Source organism: Oryctolagus cuniculus, chromosome 2 (assembly GCF_051225735.1).
Source record: "Oryctolagus cuniculus isolate XC-2025 breed Fujian yellow rabbit chromosome 2, ASM5122573v1, whole genome shotgun sequence".
Taxonomy (NCBI): domain Eukaryota; kingdom Metazoa; phylum Chordata; class Mammalia; order Lagomorpha; family Leporidae; genus Oryctolagus; species Oryctolagus cuniculus.
Window position 1 is genome coordinate 19,126,813 of NC_142868.1, and position 16,927 is coordinate 19,143,739.

A 16,927-nucleotide genomic window follows, 5' to 3' on the forward strand; every position below is an offset into this window, starting at 1 on the left:
TTTGCTTTTTTCTTTCCAGTTCTAAGATCTTGGGAGTTCTTTAACATACCAGAATCTTATTTCCTTATCTTAAAAATGAGAAAATGACCACCATCCTCATGGGTTTGGTGTGAAATTAACCAAAACCACGTATACCCTGGCAACTTATTGACTGGGAGATCAATAAATGCACATTTGTCCTCCTACTCAAGTTTTGGTAATTTTTTTTTTTTTGAAAAAAAGGTTATTGGAGGACACAAAACAATCTGCATCAGAAGCTCTAGCCCAGATGTGACACACAATAAATGACTTCTCTTTTTAAAGATGTTCAGATTTTTCTCAAAAATTAAGTAACTCCAAAGATTTGCAGATAACTGCTTATCCAATTTCATTTGTTAAGTTTTTCAAATGCATCTAGAATCAACTCCACTGTCTCCCATGTATTTCTAACACACACATACACACACACACACACACACACACACACACAAAGTCCAAAGTGAAATGTAAGGCTTACCTGCAGTTCCAGAGAGTTCCACACTTAAGGTTCGTTCAATAGTCTTGTTCTCAAATGGGGAACCCTTGGGGTCACTGGAAGATATGGCACATTTATAAAAACAAACTGAAATGGAGTTGCTGTAGCCAAAAGTATTAGAACCCCCTTCCCTTTCTGAAAATGATTCCATTTCTTAATACTTACTTTGGTGACTCTGGGGTCAGAGGAAGAGATAAAGTTGTTGGTTTGGCTAAAGGGAGAAAAAGAAACTAATTATGAAATATTGAGTCTTTCTTAGATTCGTTTCCTTCCTACTTCAGTCAAGTGGGAAACACGGCGAGGAAACTGGAAGACTGAACTAAGGAAACCCCTGAATATTGGATCAAAGTCAGATAGCAGTCCGTTATGTTAAAACAAATTCCAAACAACATTTGTATCAGTAAGCTGTCATGTGAAAACACATACAAAAACAGAATTTTCCCCAAAATGTACCATCCCTATAAAAGATACAAAATTTGCATCATACCATCAAAGAGAAATAATGCTTTCTGTTTTAATTTGGAATAGAGTATACGGTTTGTTTAGACGAGAAAACAGCAGAGGAACCACAATGTGACAGAACGCTATGAATATTCAGTTGATTTTACTCCTAAAATGTATAATTTTATATCTAGCCCTGAGAATAGGTTATTTCCATGAGGCCAAAGCTCAAGCAATAAGCATCCCATTCACTGAAAACTAATTGAGAGATTACAAAAAACTGTAGACATTGATCCAGATGGCTTATATGGAGCTGGGATCCCCATATTTGACAACAAAGCGCAGATACTCTGTTTATCAGTGGAGAGATCTGCAGACTCTGAAAGAGACCTCACTACTTCTGTGTTTTCCTAAATCTTACCTCCTACAGGAGGCATTCCCCAATACTGAAGGGTGGAGTAAGAATCTTCTCACTCCAAAATTTCAATGGCTTCTCCATGGCAGTCTTGTATTTAAACAGAAGGAGGGGAAAATATAGTGAGAAACACACTTGATAAATATCCTTGTATCTTGTGTGTAGATATATATTTATATATACATATTTGCTTATCTATGGACATATATTTGTGCAGGTTTATGTCAATTTGTTCTCATTAACCTATTTTCAACAGATAGCCATTTATGCAGTGAAAATCACAGAGGTGACCAAAAAGGTCTTTGGGATAAACTTTCTTACTTTATGCATGAAGAAACTGAGACCCAAAGATGCTAAATGATATTTCTAGGGTCATGAAACTGGTGACTGGCAGAGTTGCCAAGATTATGTTTCCTCTTATTATCAAAAGGAATTGCATTCAATAAACTTTAAAGTAAATTCATCAGTTCCAGCAATTAAGGTCCTTTGAAATGTGAAGATATTATTTATGTCCAAATTAGCCTGAATTAGGTACTTTACTTGCATAAATAATATTTATACATTTAATTTGTAGATTTAAATTTAGTTTTCAAGCAATTGAATGGCATATCATCTATCCAATGTGCATCCAGAAATACAAAGCTCATGCTGTCTTCTACAAATTAGGTACACTGATTGATTGGCTTCTTCATATATACAGATAAATGAGCTGATTTCACATTAATTTTTTAGCATGACTAATTTAATAAAGCTTTCAAAAAGAATACATTTATGAGGGAATTTTCCCAACATTCATGATATTAACCTAGTAATTAGGATAATTCAGACAAGTTCTATAGAAAATATAACCACTAATGGACTATGTCATACAATAAATACACATTGAAAATCAGAAGCTGAAATTCTAGCTCTTAACATGGTGATGCCATGTTACATTGAAAGGCCCAGAGGAAGATCCACATGGTTTTGGTAGTTTTTGGTAGTTGGATACCCATAAGGTCAAGAGTATTGGGATGAGAAGGCTTGGCATCAGCCATATTTAAGAGGAGCAAAGGCAAAAAAGAAAAGATAACTCTAGGCAGGGTGCTGCCCCCAAACCATAAGCAGAACCTAATCCCTGAAGAAGTCCAGTCTCACAAATGCTACCACCACAGCAGTATTGTCTTGGTTTCCTGAAAGTCCACCCATCCTGCTCCAATGACTGACAGACCAGAGACCTGTAGGATCCTTGAGGGCAGGAAGGCATCTTTTATATGCAGATCATGTTGTGTTTGGATGGAAGCACCAGTGAAGCATCCATTGGTGAATAAGTGTGAGGCCAACACAGGGCAAAGCCTAAACAAGTCTCCTAAGGAACTGAAAAGAACCTAATCCCACAGGGTTACAGAGAACACACAGGAAGTTCAGTGAGGAAAAGTACAATGCAGGCAGCTGACCTCAGTAGACACTCTCATTTAATATCTCTGGTTGTTCATACAATGTCTCCTTTTTGATTTTTAATAAAAACTTCATTTCTGAAGCTGGGTAGCTATTGGGCGTTACTAGCCAGGCATGTTTCATGTCTACTAGGCCTTTAATAACTACAGACTGTGTTCTGGGATAAACTTTTCATGCCTTGACACAGGTAAATACCTTTAAAAAAATCCAGATAAAGCATGTCTCATCAAGAGGCCTTCTCAAGGAGCTGGTGCTGTGGCTAGTAGGTTAGGCCTCTGCCTGTGGCGCTGGCATCCCATGTGGGCACCGGTTCATGTCCTGGATGCTCCCCCTCTGATCCAGCTCCTTGCTGGTGGTCTGGGAGGGCGGTGGAGGATGGCCTGAGTACTTGGGCCCCTGCACACACATGGGAGACCCAGAGGAAGCTTATAGTTCTTGGCTCCTGGCTTCCGGCCAGCTCGGCCATTGCAGCCATTTGGGGAGTGAGCCAGCAAGAGGAAAACCTCTCTCTCTCTAATTCAGCTTCTCAAATAAATAAATCTTAAAAAAAAAAAGAAAAAAAAAGAAAAAGAGGCCTAAATCAAGCCTTCACTGTCATGATTGGAAACTGTGTAAAGTTACACTGAGTGATACATGAATGTAAAAAAAAAAAAAAAAAAAGGTTCAGAATCCAAAAGGAGAGGGAGAATTCTTTGAAACATGTGCTCCTGAGGCTGGGTTCACAGATGACAGAGATTCATTGAACTTGGGAGTTTAAATTCAGCTCCAGAAAACAGCAGGACAAGGGAGAATGGTGCCCCAAGAACCCTGTAGTTCGCTTGGTAGAGTGAGCCCAGCTGGCTTCTCTTCACCTGAGGCAAGTGCCCCAGCACCCTGGTCCTGCCCTGAGAGCAGCCCTTCCTGAGTTATGACAAAGAGCCAATCAGGGCAAAGAGAGCCACAAGGGAATTTGGCCCATTTTGCTAAATGCATTCCCCCAGACTGACGGAAGGGAATGGACAGCTACTTTGACATATCCACCAGACCAAAGCCAAATTGAGAGACGATCTAAAATATTAAAGGAAAGTTTCTTGAAAAATCTGGGCAAATGGTGTGGTTGGGATGAGGGAGGGAAGCTTAAAAAAACAGAAGGAACTATTTATTGAAATCAGCAGCAAGAGCAGCATACCTGCGTGAAACAAGCATGATTCAACACAGGGAGCAGGGGCTACCACTCTGCAGCTAGAAGGAGACGTTGGGGAAACAAAAGGGAAAAAGAAAAGAGGTGGATTTTTATAATTGCTGTTTTGGAAAATGCCTACTTCCACGATGAGGTTGGGGGTAGCTGTACGGTAGAAGCTGACATATTGCAAAGCAACAGTTACTTCCAACAAAAGCTCTCTTTAGGCCTCTGACACGACAACATTTCAAGAGGAGCCAGGAAGAAAAGTGCGTCTCTGCCAAAAGCAGCTTTGCCCAAATCAACCCCAATCCACCTCAGCAGCGCCAGCCTTCCAGCAATGTATGCAAATTGTACCAATCAACCCAGATGTTTACTGCAATCCAGGTCATAATTTCTTAATAGAAAGGAAAAAAAAAATTCAGGAATTTTCAGATCCTGTGAGTACAGCATGTGATCTTAAAAAAGAGAGAGCGCATAAATACCATTTACTACTCATAAGGTAAATGAGGTAAATCTAGGACGCCTCATTTTTCCCCCTTACTGGTAGGGAAAAAACAACAGCTCTTTAATGAATTGGTGAGCCCCACTTACTCATAACTTCAATTATCTCAGCAATTCAGAGAGCCCTCTAAGCCCCACGTGATGTTGCAATCCCTTCCCACCCAACCCACCTCCACCTGGCTAACATTTCTTCTGCTGATTGGGAGCAGACTGCTTGTCAGCATAACACGATATGCTCAACCTGTGTCCAGCGAAAGAGTCTGTTTTTCCCCTCTGCCATAAAGCGCTGGTTCCCTTTCCATAGGGAGACACAGCTGGGCTGGACGCGTTCAGTCTGGGAACGCGGCCCTTGGGGTCGCTCTCTCTGCCAAGCGCACCCTCCCGGCCGCTCCCTCGGGCGCCCAGCCTACCTTGCACATGTTGCGACTGCGACTGTGAGTGGAACTTCTTTTTGGAGTTGCATTTGTCTCTGCTGCTGTTCCTGTTCTCTGCGGGTTTGGTGTGCGGAGGGTCATTGTTTGTGGTCAGATACTTGAGAAGCTCCGAGCAGGGACGTCTTTGTGGCTTTTGCTGTTGACAAATGCTCTTCGCTTTATTGCTCCATGAATTCTCAGTCTTAAAACAAGGCATAAAGAAAGCGAAAATTAGTGAACTGAACCTTATCAGAATGGATATAGGTTTTCTGAAGAGATGAGATTTTCAATGAAGTGTTCAGTCTAAGTGTACTCGATCTATGAGCTGTGAATAATTGTTTGCAGAACAAGGAAAGAAAATTACATTTAAAATTCCTAAATGACATTTATTCAGCTTTTTATTTCATTTCGCCTACATTTCAATGTTCCTACTCAGCAACATGTAACTAACAAGACCCTACAGCGCCTTTACTGTGAATAAAAAAAAATAAACTGGTTTAAACCTTAATTTGCCGCTGATTGCTGAAGCCCAGTATTCACAACTCTCTTAAGTACCCCTTAACGCTCCGTTTTCACTCACAGTGAATGGCAACACAAACATTGTTTAATACAGCCGCTAACCGAATTATATCATTGCCAGCATTGCTTCCCATTAATGGCAGAGAGAGAGAGAGAGAGAGAGCAAGAGAGAGAGCGCGCGCTATCGCAGCGATTCCAAAGCAATCTCAAGTTGGACAGCTGGCAAAACAGCCCTGCTACACCTTCAAGTCACTCATACACAATGCCAGCCTATCAGTGAATCCGTCTGTAGCCCACAGAGCTCCGTGTATTAACAAAGTGGGCCAGGAGACACAGAGGGTCCCGCTTCCATTGTGGTTATCCCAAGACAAAGCATAAATGGACCCTTTCTAAGAAGTTTTAAGTAGCTCAAGTGTAGCCTTTGGAAACCGATTGAGCGATCTATCTCCCCCTTAGCAAGCAGCCGTGGCAAGGCATTCCTGCAGTATTCCCCCACGCAAACCTGCCCTTTGTTTTACAGCTACAAGCAAAACCCTTTGTTGCTGTCTCCCCATATGAAGAAGCTTACGTTTGTACCTTAACAACTGCGGGGTTTGTTCTGATCCTGTGATTATGGTTTGCATGGTTGTGGGTACTGACACCGCTGCATTCATTATAACTTAACTGAGTGTTGGCCGGTGCTAGTAAGAGCTTCTTAAGCTAGAAACGGATCAGGGAAGGGGAAAACCAAGAAAAGTTAGTCATCTCTTATGCATCTGAAAAAGCTGTTGAACTTTTAAACTTAAAATTGATAATATTTATAAAAAGTATTTATCATTCTTCAATTATATCGCACCTTAGCACAATAGTGCTAAAGGAAACTTTTTTTTTTTTAAAGTTAGAAAAAGTTGGGCATTGCACTACCAACTAGAAAAGCATTTTCTTTTCCGACGTTTCAGATTTGGGACTGTCTACCACCACGCTTTTTAGATAAAGTACAAGGAGGTTCCCAAAATGATTTCCAAACCACTGCTAATGAGGTAAGAAACGCTGCCTTGCTACATGAGGACTCAGCCCTGGGGAAGATGAAATACACATTCTGCCCTCAATCAAGTGGTAATAAATAAAAAGTTCGTGGTGCTTTGAACTCTGTGTCACAACCAAATACACAAATTTACTTATTCAAGAAATGTTTCAGATCAAAGAGCAAATACCCCTGATTTCAGGAAGGAAGAAGAGGCTTTGTGAGTGCCGGCCTGTGAATGACAAGGTGGAGTTCGACACAGACCACTCACTGTCTCCCGGCCTGTTTCTTCCTTTGTGTGGATGCTCCTCAAGGAACTGGCTGCCCTGGCACCAGGTCTGCCTTTGAGTCTTGCAGCCCTTCCCAGTGAATGGAATGTGTGGATGCAAATTGTCTGGCAACAATGTAAAGAAATCAGGACACTGGACAGCAAAGCCAATGCCACTGACAAATGGAGAACTGGGAGAATAAATAAGGGATAATTCTCAGATACACTTCTCAAGATCAAAAACACAAAATGCAAAAGAAGACAACCAGGGCCTGCAAATGTTTATGTGGTGTTCTGTCAACATTTAAGAACTTAAAGATATGAGAGGACTACCTCAAAATGGCATGCCAAAGCACATAATTAGAGTTTAGAAGATGGTCTTCGGAAACTTACACACCATGCTATTACATCAGATTTATGGCAAGTGACAAAAGGTGACTGTATCAGAAACGTCAACTATATCTTGGAACTAATGAAATCCTGGCCAAGCACTACATAGAAAAGAAAATCCATTCTTCATTGTATATTATAAATAAAAGTATCTTGGTTTGCAAGTGTCTTTTTTTTTTTTTTTTTTGACAGGCAGAGTGGACAGTGAGAGAGAGAGACAGAAGAGAAAGGTCTTCCTTTGCTGTTGGTTCACCCCTCAATGGCCGCTGCGGCTGGCACATCGTGCTGATCCAAAGCCAGGAGCCAGGTGCTTCTCCTGGTCTCCCATGGGGTGCAGGGCCCAAGCACTTGGGCCATCCTCCACTGCACTCCCTGGCCACAGCAGAGAGCTGGCCTGGAAGAGGGGCAACCGGGACAGAATCTGGCGCCCCGACCAGGACTAGAACCCAGTGTGCTAGTGCCGCAGGTGGAGGATTAGCCTATTGAGCCGCGACGCTGGCCAGCAAGTGTCATTATTTTTCAATCATCGAAAGAAACATGGATTCAATTTCTTTAAATACTTGTATTGCATACCCCTTGGTCTTCCAATTTATTTAATTAATTGTACATATAAGAATAAAAAGGAATTGTTTCAATTATTGTACCATTTGTAAGAGTGAAAAACACAAGGAAAAACCTAAATTTCCAATTAGGGATTGCTTAATAAGCTAGACCATCTCCAAACCAAAAAAAAAACTTGGTGACAATTCAAAGTTATGCATGTATTTAAAGTTTCACTAGAAAGGCCATCATAGAACTTAAACCAAAAGGAGATTTCAAAGTCTGACAAACCACTATATTTGCAGGAAAACTGATATCCACAGGCATTTCCTTTTCTCCCTTTTTTTTAGTTTTTTTTATTTTTAGAAATATTTAGTGTTTTGCTAAACTTCATTTTCAACCTTTGTTAAACTATATGTTAAGAATGATAAACTATTATAGCTTTAATGAACTGTGACTATTTTAAAATTTACTATGTATGACTGAAATAGACAAGTTTTCATTGCATTGCTATTTATAGCCTTTGCTTATATTCCTGCTGAACTATGGTCTTTTTTATTTTTGTTTGTTTAACTCTCTATTTGGTGGAGCATTAAGCCTTTGACTGTAATATAAATTACAAATGTTATCTCAAAAATTAAAAAAGAAGAGGAAAAAAGGAGCTTTCAAACATTTTTATATTAAAGGTTCCTTGAAATCAGAGGTGAATTTTTAGTCTCTTTTTTAGTTGTCTCAGTTTTCGCCATGAACATAATAGTAAGATATAAAAAAACATACAGACAGCCAAAGATAGCTAACAAATAAAATAAAAACTGCAATAAGACTATATGAAGGCCTGTATTCTCAGCACTTTCAAGTAGAGGAATCATGGAATTTGCAAATCTGAGCATTCTCGGGCAACGTTCTGGCATCAGTCTAAATTCAGACCCCCAACCTGACTGTTGCTACATCAGCCCCATGCAGCAGAGAGCCAGAAGCAACTCCAGTTGCTGCTAACCAGGAGGACGGGTTCTTACTAGAGACGGCTCTTCTGCCTCCTGAGGGGGAGGGGTGCCGTGCGGCATGGAGGAAGGGCTGGCCTCGTTGTCAGTGGTCACGTCAGCATCTGTCAGCGCATCGAATGAAGGCAATCCGTCTTCATCCACAGGGAGACTGTCCAGGGTCTCAGTGAGGACTGCTAGCAAGTTTGCCTCATTCTCTTCATCTATCTTCTGCAGAAACAGAAAACAACAAAACAGCAGACACAAGTGAGTTGACATCAGGAGGTAAGTAACCCTGCTGATTGGCATAGGCTGAACATGTTTAACTGACTGAGTGGATCCCAAGTGAGAGCTTGAATGCCCACACCAGAATGTGGAGTCTTCCTCACCCTCCAGATTGCCTTTTGGTCCGAAACACACAATTCAGGAATAACTCAACAGTGTCGATCTCCAGCTGTTGAACTGTCCACTTTGGCATGGGCTATGTCTTGGCTTAATTCTACTGGATGTGGCTGTGTCTTGTTCTCTGTATGCTCTCATCCTCTTCCTTTAAGAAAAGATGTAGAACTCACAGGTCGAGAGAGAGAATTTTCACCTGCATCTATCTCATCTCCCAATATGGTGTTTCAATCTGAAGGCAACCCTGAATATACACCATGCCACCCAAAATGTTTCAATAGCCCTCTCTCTGAACACAGCCAAAACTGAAACTCCCCCTCCTGCACGGGGGGCACAGTGGGTTAAAGCCTCTGCCTGCAGTGCCGGCATCCCATGTGCACACCGGTTCGAGTCCCAGCTACTCCACTTCCCATCCAGCTCTCTGCCTGGGAAAGCAGTAGAAGATGGCCCAAGTCCTTGGGCCCCTGCATCCGCATGGGAGACCCAGAAGAAGCTCCTGGCTCCTGGCTTTGGATCAGCTCAGCTCTGGCTTCATCTGGGGAGTGAACCAGTAGATGGAATACCTCTCTCTGTCTTTCTCTCTGGCTCTACTTCTCTCTCTAACTCTTTCAAATAAATAAAATAAATCTAAAAAAAATGAAATTCCACCAAGAGGAACTATACACTTTCATGGTTTCAATTATAATCTCATCACTGAACACCCCACAATCATTTATTTCTCTCCCTGTCATCTTTGCCAATGTTGGTCATAAATCTCCACTTGCCTACTGGATATTTCTAACTTATAACAGTTTCCTCATCTCCAAAACCCAATCTGTGCACCTTGCAGAATGAAACTGCTTTTTTCTCCTGACTTCTTCCGTTTGGATACCAATTCTCCAGACTTAAATTCGGCAAGGACCTTGACTTCTCTTTATCTGGTCAGTCACAGTGAAGTCTTGCTTTGTAGTATATCTTAAATGCATTCATTACTTATGGCCGCAGGTACTATTCTAGTGCAGCATTACTTCTGAGGGCTCCTACAAATATATTCTATCTTGTTTTCTCATCTCCCAGACTCATTTCGCTAACACACCCTTGGAGAGCTAACCTTCAATGGGTTATCCCAGAAATATTTTTGAACACCTGTTCTGTGTCAGGGCCACATTAGGTGTTGGAGACACAAAGAGAAATAAGACAAAACTCTGCTCCTCCAAAGAACCCTCCCCTGAGAAGGCAGAACCTATAAACCATCTTTATATAAAAGAATATTTCTTTCAGTACAGTGTACAAAAACATTCAAAAACTCTGAAACTAGACCTCGTAAACAGAGCCATGTGTTACTTTACCTACAAATCTGAACAATAACAACCAGTGTTAGGCACACAGTATAGACAATCAAATATTACTAGCTGAATAATTTATTGATCTCTGTTTATTGCCAACAATATAAGCTGTTTGGTGTCTTTTCTTTAAAAAAAAAAACTTCACATTGTTTGTCCAATTTGACTAGCTTCAAAAGTCTTTTTTAAAAAAAATCCTGTATGCGATGACATTAACAATATGGGCTAAATTATCCCACACAGATTCTATTACCAAATGCACCTAAGCTGCTGACATCTAATGAAGCCAGCAGTGCTCACACATCTTTCTCTCTAGCACTGAACTCCAGTTAATTGACCTGACAAAATTACAAGAATCACAGAATAAGACAGCTAATCAGGAAATCAAATTGTATTGCTAGAGAAATTAGGCAGGTCTTGATCACGTATGCATTATTTTCACATAAAAATTGTTTTCCCCCATTCCTGATCAGTCTCCATCCAGAAGTTAAACTATGGGCTTCTTTTTCTTTGGGATGCAAGGGATCAGGAAGAATCATTTGTACTCAGAGGGGTTTTAACTCGCATTTTTTTTACTTTTGCATAATGCTTCTGCCTAATCCCCCTGGATTTGAGATGCTGAGTCAAGAAGTTTGGGCACAAAGTGGTGTGACCATAGGAGGCACAGGACTCTAATGCAGGAAGTAAATTCTCATCAGAAAAAGTAAACTGTTAACTTCAAAATAGCACCACTGTCTTCCATAAACTGATTAAACTCCAATTGCAAAATTCAATAACAAAAGCATGCTAAACAGTCCACAGCCCCAATTCTTCTGGATTCTTATCATGTAGCTTGAATAAAAATGATACTGAATCGGAGAAAACATACGGTGTCTATTTTTTTGGGACTGGCTTATTTCACTAAATCGAATGGTTTCCAGTAGCATCCATTTTGTTGCAAAAGACAGGATTTTATTTATTTATTTATTTATTTTACAGCTGAGTAGTACTTCATAGTGGAGGTAACTCATAAGAGTACCTAAATTGTAACGTATGTGAAATGGACATTTTGAGATTCTATGACTGTTTACAGCTCTGTCTTTTCTGTTGAGAAACAGTATTTTTTTTCTTCATACTATTTGTTGAACTCTTTTATTTCGTATACGGTTAACCTTATGATCACTAAGTCAACTGAGAGTAGATCTTTGTAAAAATTAAGAGTGGAAATGGAAGAGGGAGGAGGAAGAAGGGCTGGAGCATGGGTGGGAGGGAAGGTAGGGTGGGAAGTATCACTATGTTCCTAAATCTGTATATAACAAATACATGAAACTTGTATAACTTATATAAATGTTTTAAGAAATAATAAAAAATAAAATAAATGATGCTGAAATGATTTTCTCTTATTTTCTGCCCAAGGTGATAATCTGACATCCAAATACTCTAATCACTACCTTTTTAGATTCCCCCACATCCAAAAACCAAATTCCAATTATGAAATTGTTTTGAATATAATGACAATTAAATATAGAGTTAAATATTCTCAAAATCATGAGATTTACCCTACGATAAATATATCTATATTATAAAATAAGCTTTGAGAATATGTCAAACACACATGCACACATATGCACTCACTTAGCCTAAGCTGGGCATTTTCCCAGGTGTTCCACTTTTCAGAACGTATCTCACTAAAGTTCAAAAACAGCTCAAGAAAAATAGGTAAGAATGTTTACCAATAAATGAGTGATTTTGTTTACCCTGATTTAAATTTTGTGTTTGTCTTTCCAGCAATACTACAAGCCCCTATTTGCTTTCAATCATATAATACAATAGCGCCTTAGCTCTATCCCTTGTGTAAACAAACTACAATAATTCCAATCAAGTCAAAATAACAAAGAACACTTAAATGAGCTAGTTTTCTCCAATTTCTTTTAATAAGTCTGGGTGAATGGATACCGAATACAATAGCAGAAACATCTGAGCTTGATAATGTCATAATTAATTTACAAGATCTGATTAAGCCAACTATTTTAATTCCTCTCTCTACTGGAACCACAATGGACAGAGAGGATTTGTGGGATGGGAAATTGGCATGGCGTGTGTGTGTGTGTGTTTGTGTGTGTGTGTGTATGTTCAGAGTTGTGAGTAGAGAAAGCTGATATTCAACTGGTATGAACCAGTAGGACTGTAATCATTATTTATATCCAGTGCCCATTAGAAACAGTTATTAAGTATTTTTGTTAGAATCATCTCTGTATTGGGTGTGAAGGGATGCTCCAAGAGCATTTCAAAACTTCTTCCTAAATTACGGAATAATGGAAGTTACTATTTCAGATTCTCAGGGCATTGTGGCACAGTGGGTTAAGTTACTACGTGGGGATGCCTACATCTCATCTCAGAGCACTGGTTCGCGTTCTGGCTGCCGCATTTCTGATACAGCTGCTGGCTAATGTGGCCCTAGAGGCACCAGCTGATGCACAAGTGCTTGGGTCCCTGACACGTGTGGAAGTCCTGAATGCAGTTCTAGGCTCCTGATTCAAGCCTGGCCCAGTCCTGGCTGTTGCAGGCACCCTAAGGAAAATAAAGCAGGTAGAAGATCTCATTATCTCTCTCCCTCTCTTTTCTCCTTCCCTCCCTTCTCCCTATCTCTTTCTCTCTCTCCCCCCCCCCCCCCCGTCACTCAGCCTTTCAAGTAGATGAACATAAGTAAATAAACATTTAAAGCAAATTATCTATTTTTTAATCATAGACGGCTGTGAAGGAAGCTTGATATTTACCGATGAGGTTTTTGTGTTGAAACTCAATAAATGTCCCTATATGTAAGCTGAGTGTATGTTACCCCTCACTGTGGAAATTTCAATTAGTTTCGTATGAGTTTCAACAATCACACATCCCAGAGAAGGCAATGGATGTGACAAAGAGGACTCTGTTAAACAATTAATGTCACTTTTCATTATTGCTTCAGTCCCAATTTACAGAGCAAATAAATCAAAGTCACTGCAGACGGAGCACACTGGCCTACTAACACATGTCTGCTCACAAGTGACAGGGCATAGAAACGCATTAGTCAGGAAAATGACATTGCAAGATAACCTTTCCAAGACTTTGTTCCGATAGCACTTTCTAATTGTCTGAAATCACTATTTTACAAAAATATACTTCTCGGCTCCATCCAAGGGAAAAAAAAAAGCAAAGCAGAGAGGTGGGGAAGAAATGACAGATCACCAATTGGGTAGTTATCTAAAGCTACAAGTTCCATCTCAGAGCTGGCAGCCAGGGAGGAAGCCAAGGAAGAAAAAAAAGAATGTCCATGGTAGAACTCTGGCTATCAAACAGCAGTTTATTTTTTAATATTTTATTCACCTATTTTCATGTATTTGATAGCAGAGAGAAACAGAGACAGACAGGCAGACAAAGAGACATCTCTCATCTTCTGGTTCACTCTCTCAATGCCTTGGGCTGGGCCAGACCCACACCTGCAGCCTGGAACTCAGATCTGAGGCTCTCACACTGGTGACACAGACCTAAGTGCATGAGCCATCATCTGTTGCCTCTCAGAGTGTGCATTAGCAGGAAGCTGGGTTGGAAGCAGAGCCAAGACGCAGATCCAGGCACTCAGGTGGGATATGGGTGTCCCAAGCAGCATCCTAAGTGCAGCACCAAAATGCCAACCCCTCAACCAACATTTTCTACAGTGGGTTTTGACTTTGGGTTCTCCTTATGCAATGAAATTCTGCTGCTATTCTTCCTCCCTCTCCTCTCCCCTCCCCCCAATAAAAAAGTACACTTAATTCTAAGAGTACTCCAGGAAGAAAGAAGGCATATCAAGAGAAACTGAAAGGGTAATAAAGAGAGAATACAAAGAAAAAAAACTTAATGTATATGAGTGAAATTTCAAATTGACACCTTGGGATTATTGTTTATAGTCGTGTCTATACTCCTGTGGAAGAGTGGTTTTCATACTTTTTACTTGTTGAACTCTTTATTTAGGGAAGGATTAAGACTGTGATTATAAATTAAAAATATGTCATTGCAAAAATTAAAAGAAGAAAACAAGAAAGGAAGGGGGAGGCAGGGTGTGGGGAGAGAGGTATTGTATTCCTAGAATTGTGTTTATGAACTACATGAGATCTGCTCTCTTTATATTAATAAAAAATGTAAAAACTGAATTTCCAGTGACAGATGATATATATGCACTTATATTAAAAACCCCAAATTAAAACTCTGCAATAATGCTTAAATGAGGCTTCATTACTAATAAATTATCATGTAGAACAGTCAAAAAATTAGAATATTCATTACTGCACTTTGAGATGGCTGGATCCTAGGACCCACACCAAATCCACAGTCCCACAGGCACAGCTGGAAGAGGGGGCTTCTGTGCCAATGCTCATCTCAAGGTTGAAATTCTGACCCCAGTCTTTAAGTCTGCACCTTCCTCCACTGTGAGTAATCAGCAAAAGGATCTTCCATGTGGTGGGACAGACCGTATGTCCAACTCATCCAACTGCACACAGAAGAGGAATAAATCCAGCACCAGCACTGTGGTGCAGTGGGTTAAAGCCCCAGCCTGCAGTGCCGGCATCCCATACGGGTGCAGGTTCAAGTCTCGGCTGCTCCACTTCTGATCCAGCTCTCTGCTATGGAACTCCAGCTGGAAGACCTCTCTCTCCCTCTCTCTTACTCTCTCTCTCTCTTTCTGAGTGTGTATGTGTGTGTGTACCTCTCTCTCTGTAACTCTGTCAAATAAATAAAATAAATCCTCTTTAAAAAAAAAATGAGGAATAAATCCATGAACGTAAAAGAGAAGACAGGGGAGTCAGGTTCTAACCAACGCCTACCAGAAGGGGGAAGTGCAGAGTGAGAACTGCATGTGGCGTCCCCACGATTTTTAAATGCAGGCTCTTCTGGAAGGAGGGTGCCCTGCTCATGACAGTAATCCTGCATCTTGCAGAATTGCAATTACACTCTGCGTCCCCAGATTCTCACACTCGCTTGATCTGTTTGATAAAAATAGTTTAATAGCCATTTAATCACAGCTTCATTATCTGGGCTCTCTTAATGCGAATTAGGCCAGGAGAATTCTTGCTTCTTCATTATTCAAATCATCAGTAAGAAGGAAACAGTGGGGTCTTCTTATCAGTCATCAATCAGCTTCAGCATCTTAGGGCTGTTCCCTCAGAGATCAACCTGGGTGAGAGGTCACTAACACCCTCTGACACCCTCTGAGCCTCTATTCTTTTTTTTTTTTTTTTTTTTTGGACAGGCAGAGTGGACAGTGAGAGAGAGACAGAGAGAAAGGTCTTCCTTTTGCCATTGGTTCACCCTCCAATGGCCGCCGCAGCCGGTGCACCGCGCTGATCCGAAGGCAGGAGCCAGGTGCCTCTCCTGGTCTCCCATGGGGTGCAGGGCCCAAGCACTTGGGCCATCCTCCACTGCCTTCTGGGGCCACAGCAGAGAGCTGGCCTGGAAGAGGGGCAACCGGGACAGAATCCGGCGCCCCGACTGGGACTAGAACCCGGTGTGCCTGCGCCACTAGGTGGAGGATTAGCCTAGTGAGCCACGGCGCCGGCCTTTCCTGCCTCTATTCTTCTTTTGTATCCAAAGTTTCAGGTTATTATTTGCCTAACTCCTATGATGGCATTTCTTTTTCACTCATGATTGATATGAAGAAGAGGAGCAGATAAAGGCTCCAGAACTGTCAAAAGGCACTCGGAAGCATTTCCAGTGTACATTCTCATATTTGAATTTCATTATTTGAGCAGGAGTCACTGCCAACTTTTAGTGCTGGGCCAGCTTCCCCCAAATACCCAGCATGCCCTGGGCTTCCTCCTTGCCCCATCCTGCTGATTTGGAAACAGCTAATGAAGACAAAATTAACTCCTACTTTAAGTGAGGCCTAATTAGGAAGGGAAATCTGCTAGAGTAACATCTGGTAATGTATGCTGAAGCCAAATATAAATGACATTTTTGGATTATCCCCTATTTTGGATTATTTGTTCCACTCGGCCCCACCAGGAGTTCAAATAACTATATGGGGAAGCAAATCTTACTATACAGTTAGCAGTTCAAATAAGGAAAACAACTGATCATAGGTCACCCTTTCCTGAATCTCTACATACAAAACTCTGAAGCATGGTTTCATGTGCACACTGAATGCAGAAGCATGTTCCCATGTATAAATTTTGGATGCTTTTTTAATTTACATTTTTTTTTTAATTTGACAGAGAGACAAGAAAAGAAACAAGCAGACAGACAGACAAAGGTCTCTCATGTGCTGATTCACTCCTCAAATGCCCAGGAGATCAAAACTCAACTCCAGGCCTCCTACATAAGGGGCAGGGACCCAACCACTTGTTTCACCAACTGCTACTTCCCAGGATGCACTTCAGGAACCTGGAATCAGGAGCACAGCTGAGACGAACCCCTGGCATCCATTAATGGATGTGGTCATCCAAAGTAGTGTCTTAACCTCTGTGCCAAATGCCTGCCCCTAACTTTTGGTTTTGCTATATAAAATTGCATTCAAGATCTGCAAGAAGTTGAATTCAAACTTTTTTTAATGATTTTATTTCTGAAATGAAATTTAAAAATAACAATATGGACTCAACGCTGAGAATTTGAAGTGTCTAGACTTTTTCTGT

At 40.9% G+C, this 16,927-nt stretch overlaps 1 protein-coding gene and 1 long non-coding RNA gene across 12 annotated transcripts in view; one reads left to right on the forward strand and one right to left on the reverse strand.

Moving 5' to 3' along the window:
- PPARGC1A (PPARG coactivator 1 alpha) overlaps nucleotides 1-16,927 on the reverse strand; it is a 361,394-nt gene that overhangs the window by 36,895 nt on the left and 307,572 nt on the right. For 10 of the 11 annotated variants that reach the window (XM_070069598.2, XM_051842173.3, XM_070069601.2 and 7 more), the window contains 5 exons: nucleotides 8,620-8,814; nucleotides 5,979-6,101; nucleotides 4,881-5,085; nucleotides 680-725; nucleotides 497-570 (listed from right to left, as the gene is read on the reverse strand). In XM_070069598.2, the coding sequence (XP_069925699.2) occupies nucleotides 497-570; nucleotides 680-725; nucleotides 4,881-5,085; nucleotides 5,979-6,101; nucleotides 8,620-8,667 (496 nt within the window). In that variant the 5' untranslated portion in view covers nucleotides 8,668-8,814. Of the gene's footprint in view, nucleotides 1-496; nucleotides 571-679; nucleotides 726-1,376; nucleotides 1,456-4,880; nucleotides 5,086-5,978; nucleotides 6,102-8,619; nucleotides 8,815-16,927 lie in introns of those variants that run through there. The other variant, XM_089326992.1, reaches the window with a different exon arrangement.
- Nucleotides 4,714-7,227, forward strand: LOC149127699 (uncharacterized). Its single transcript, XR_016229823.1, has 2 exons — nucleotides 4,714-4,904; nucleotides 6,341-7,227. It is a non-coding gene; the product is annotated as an uncharacterized LOC149127699 (long non-coding RNA).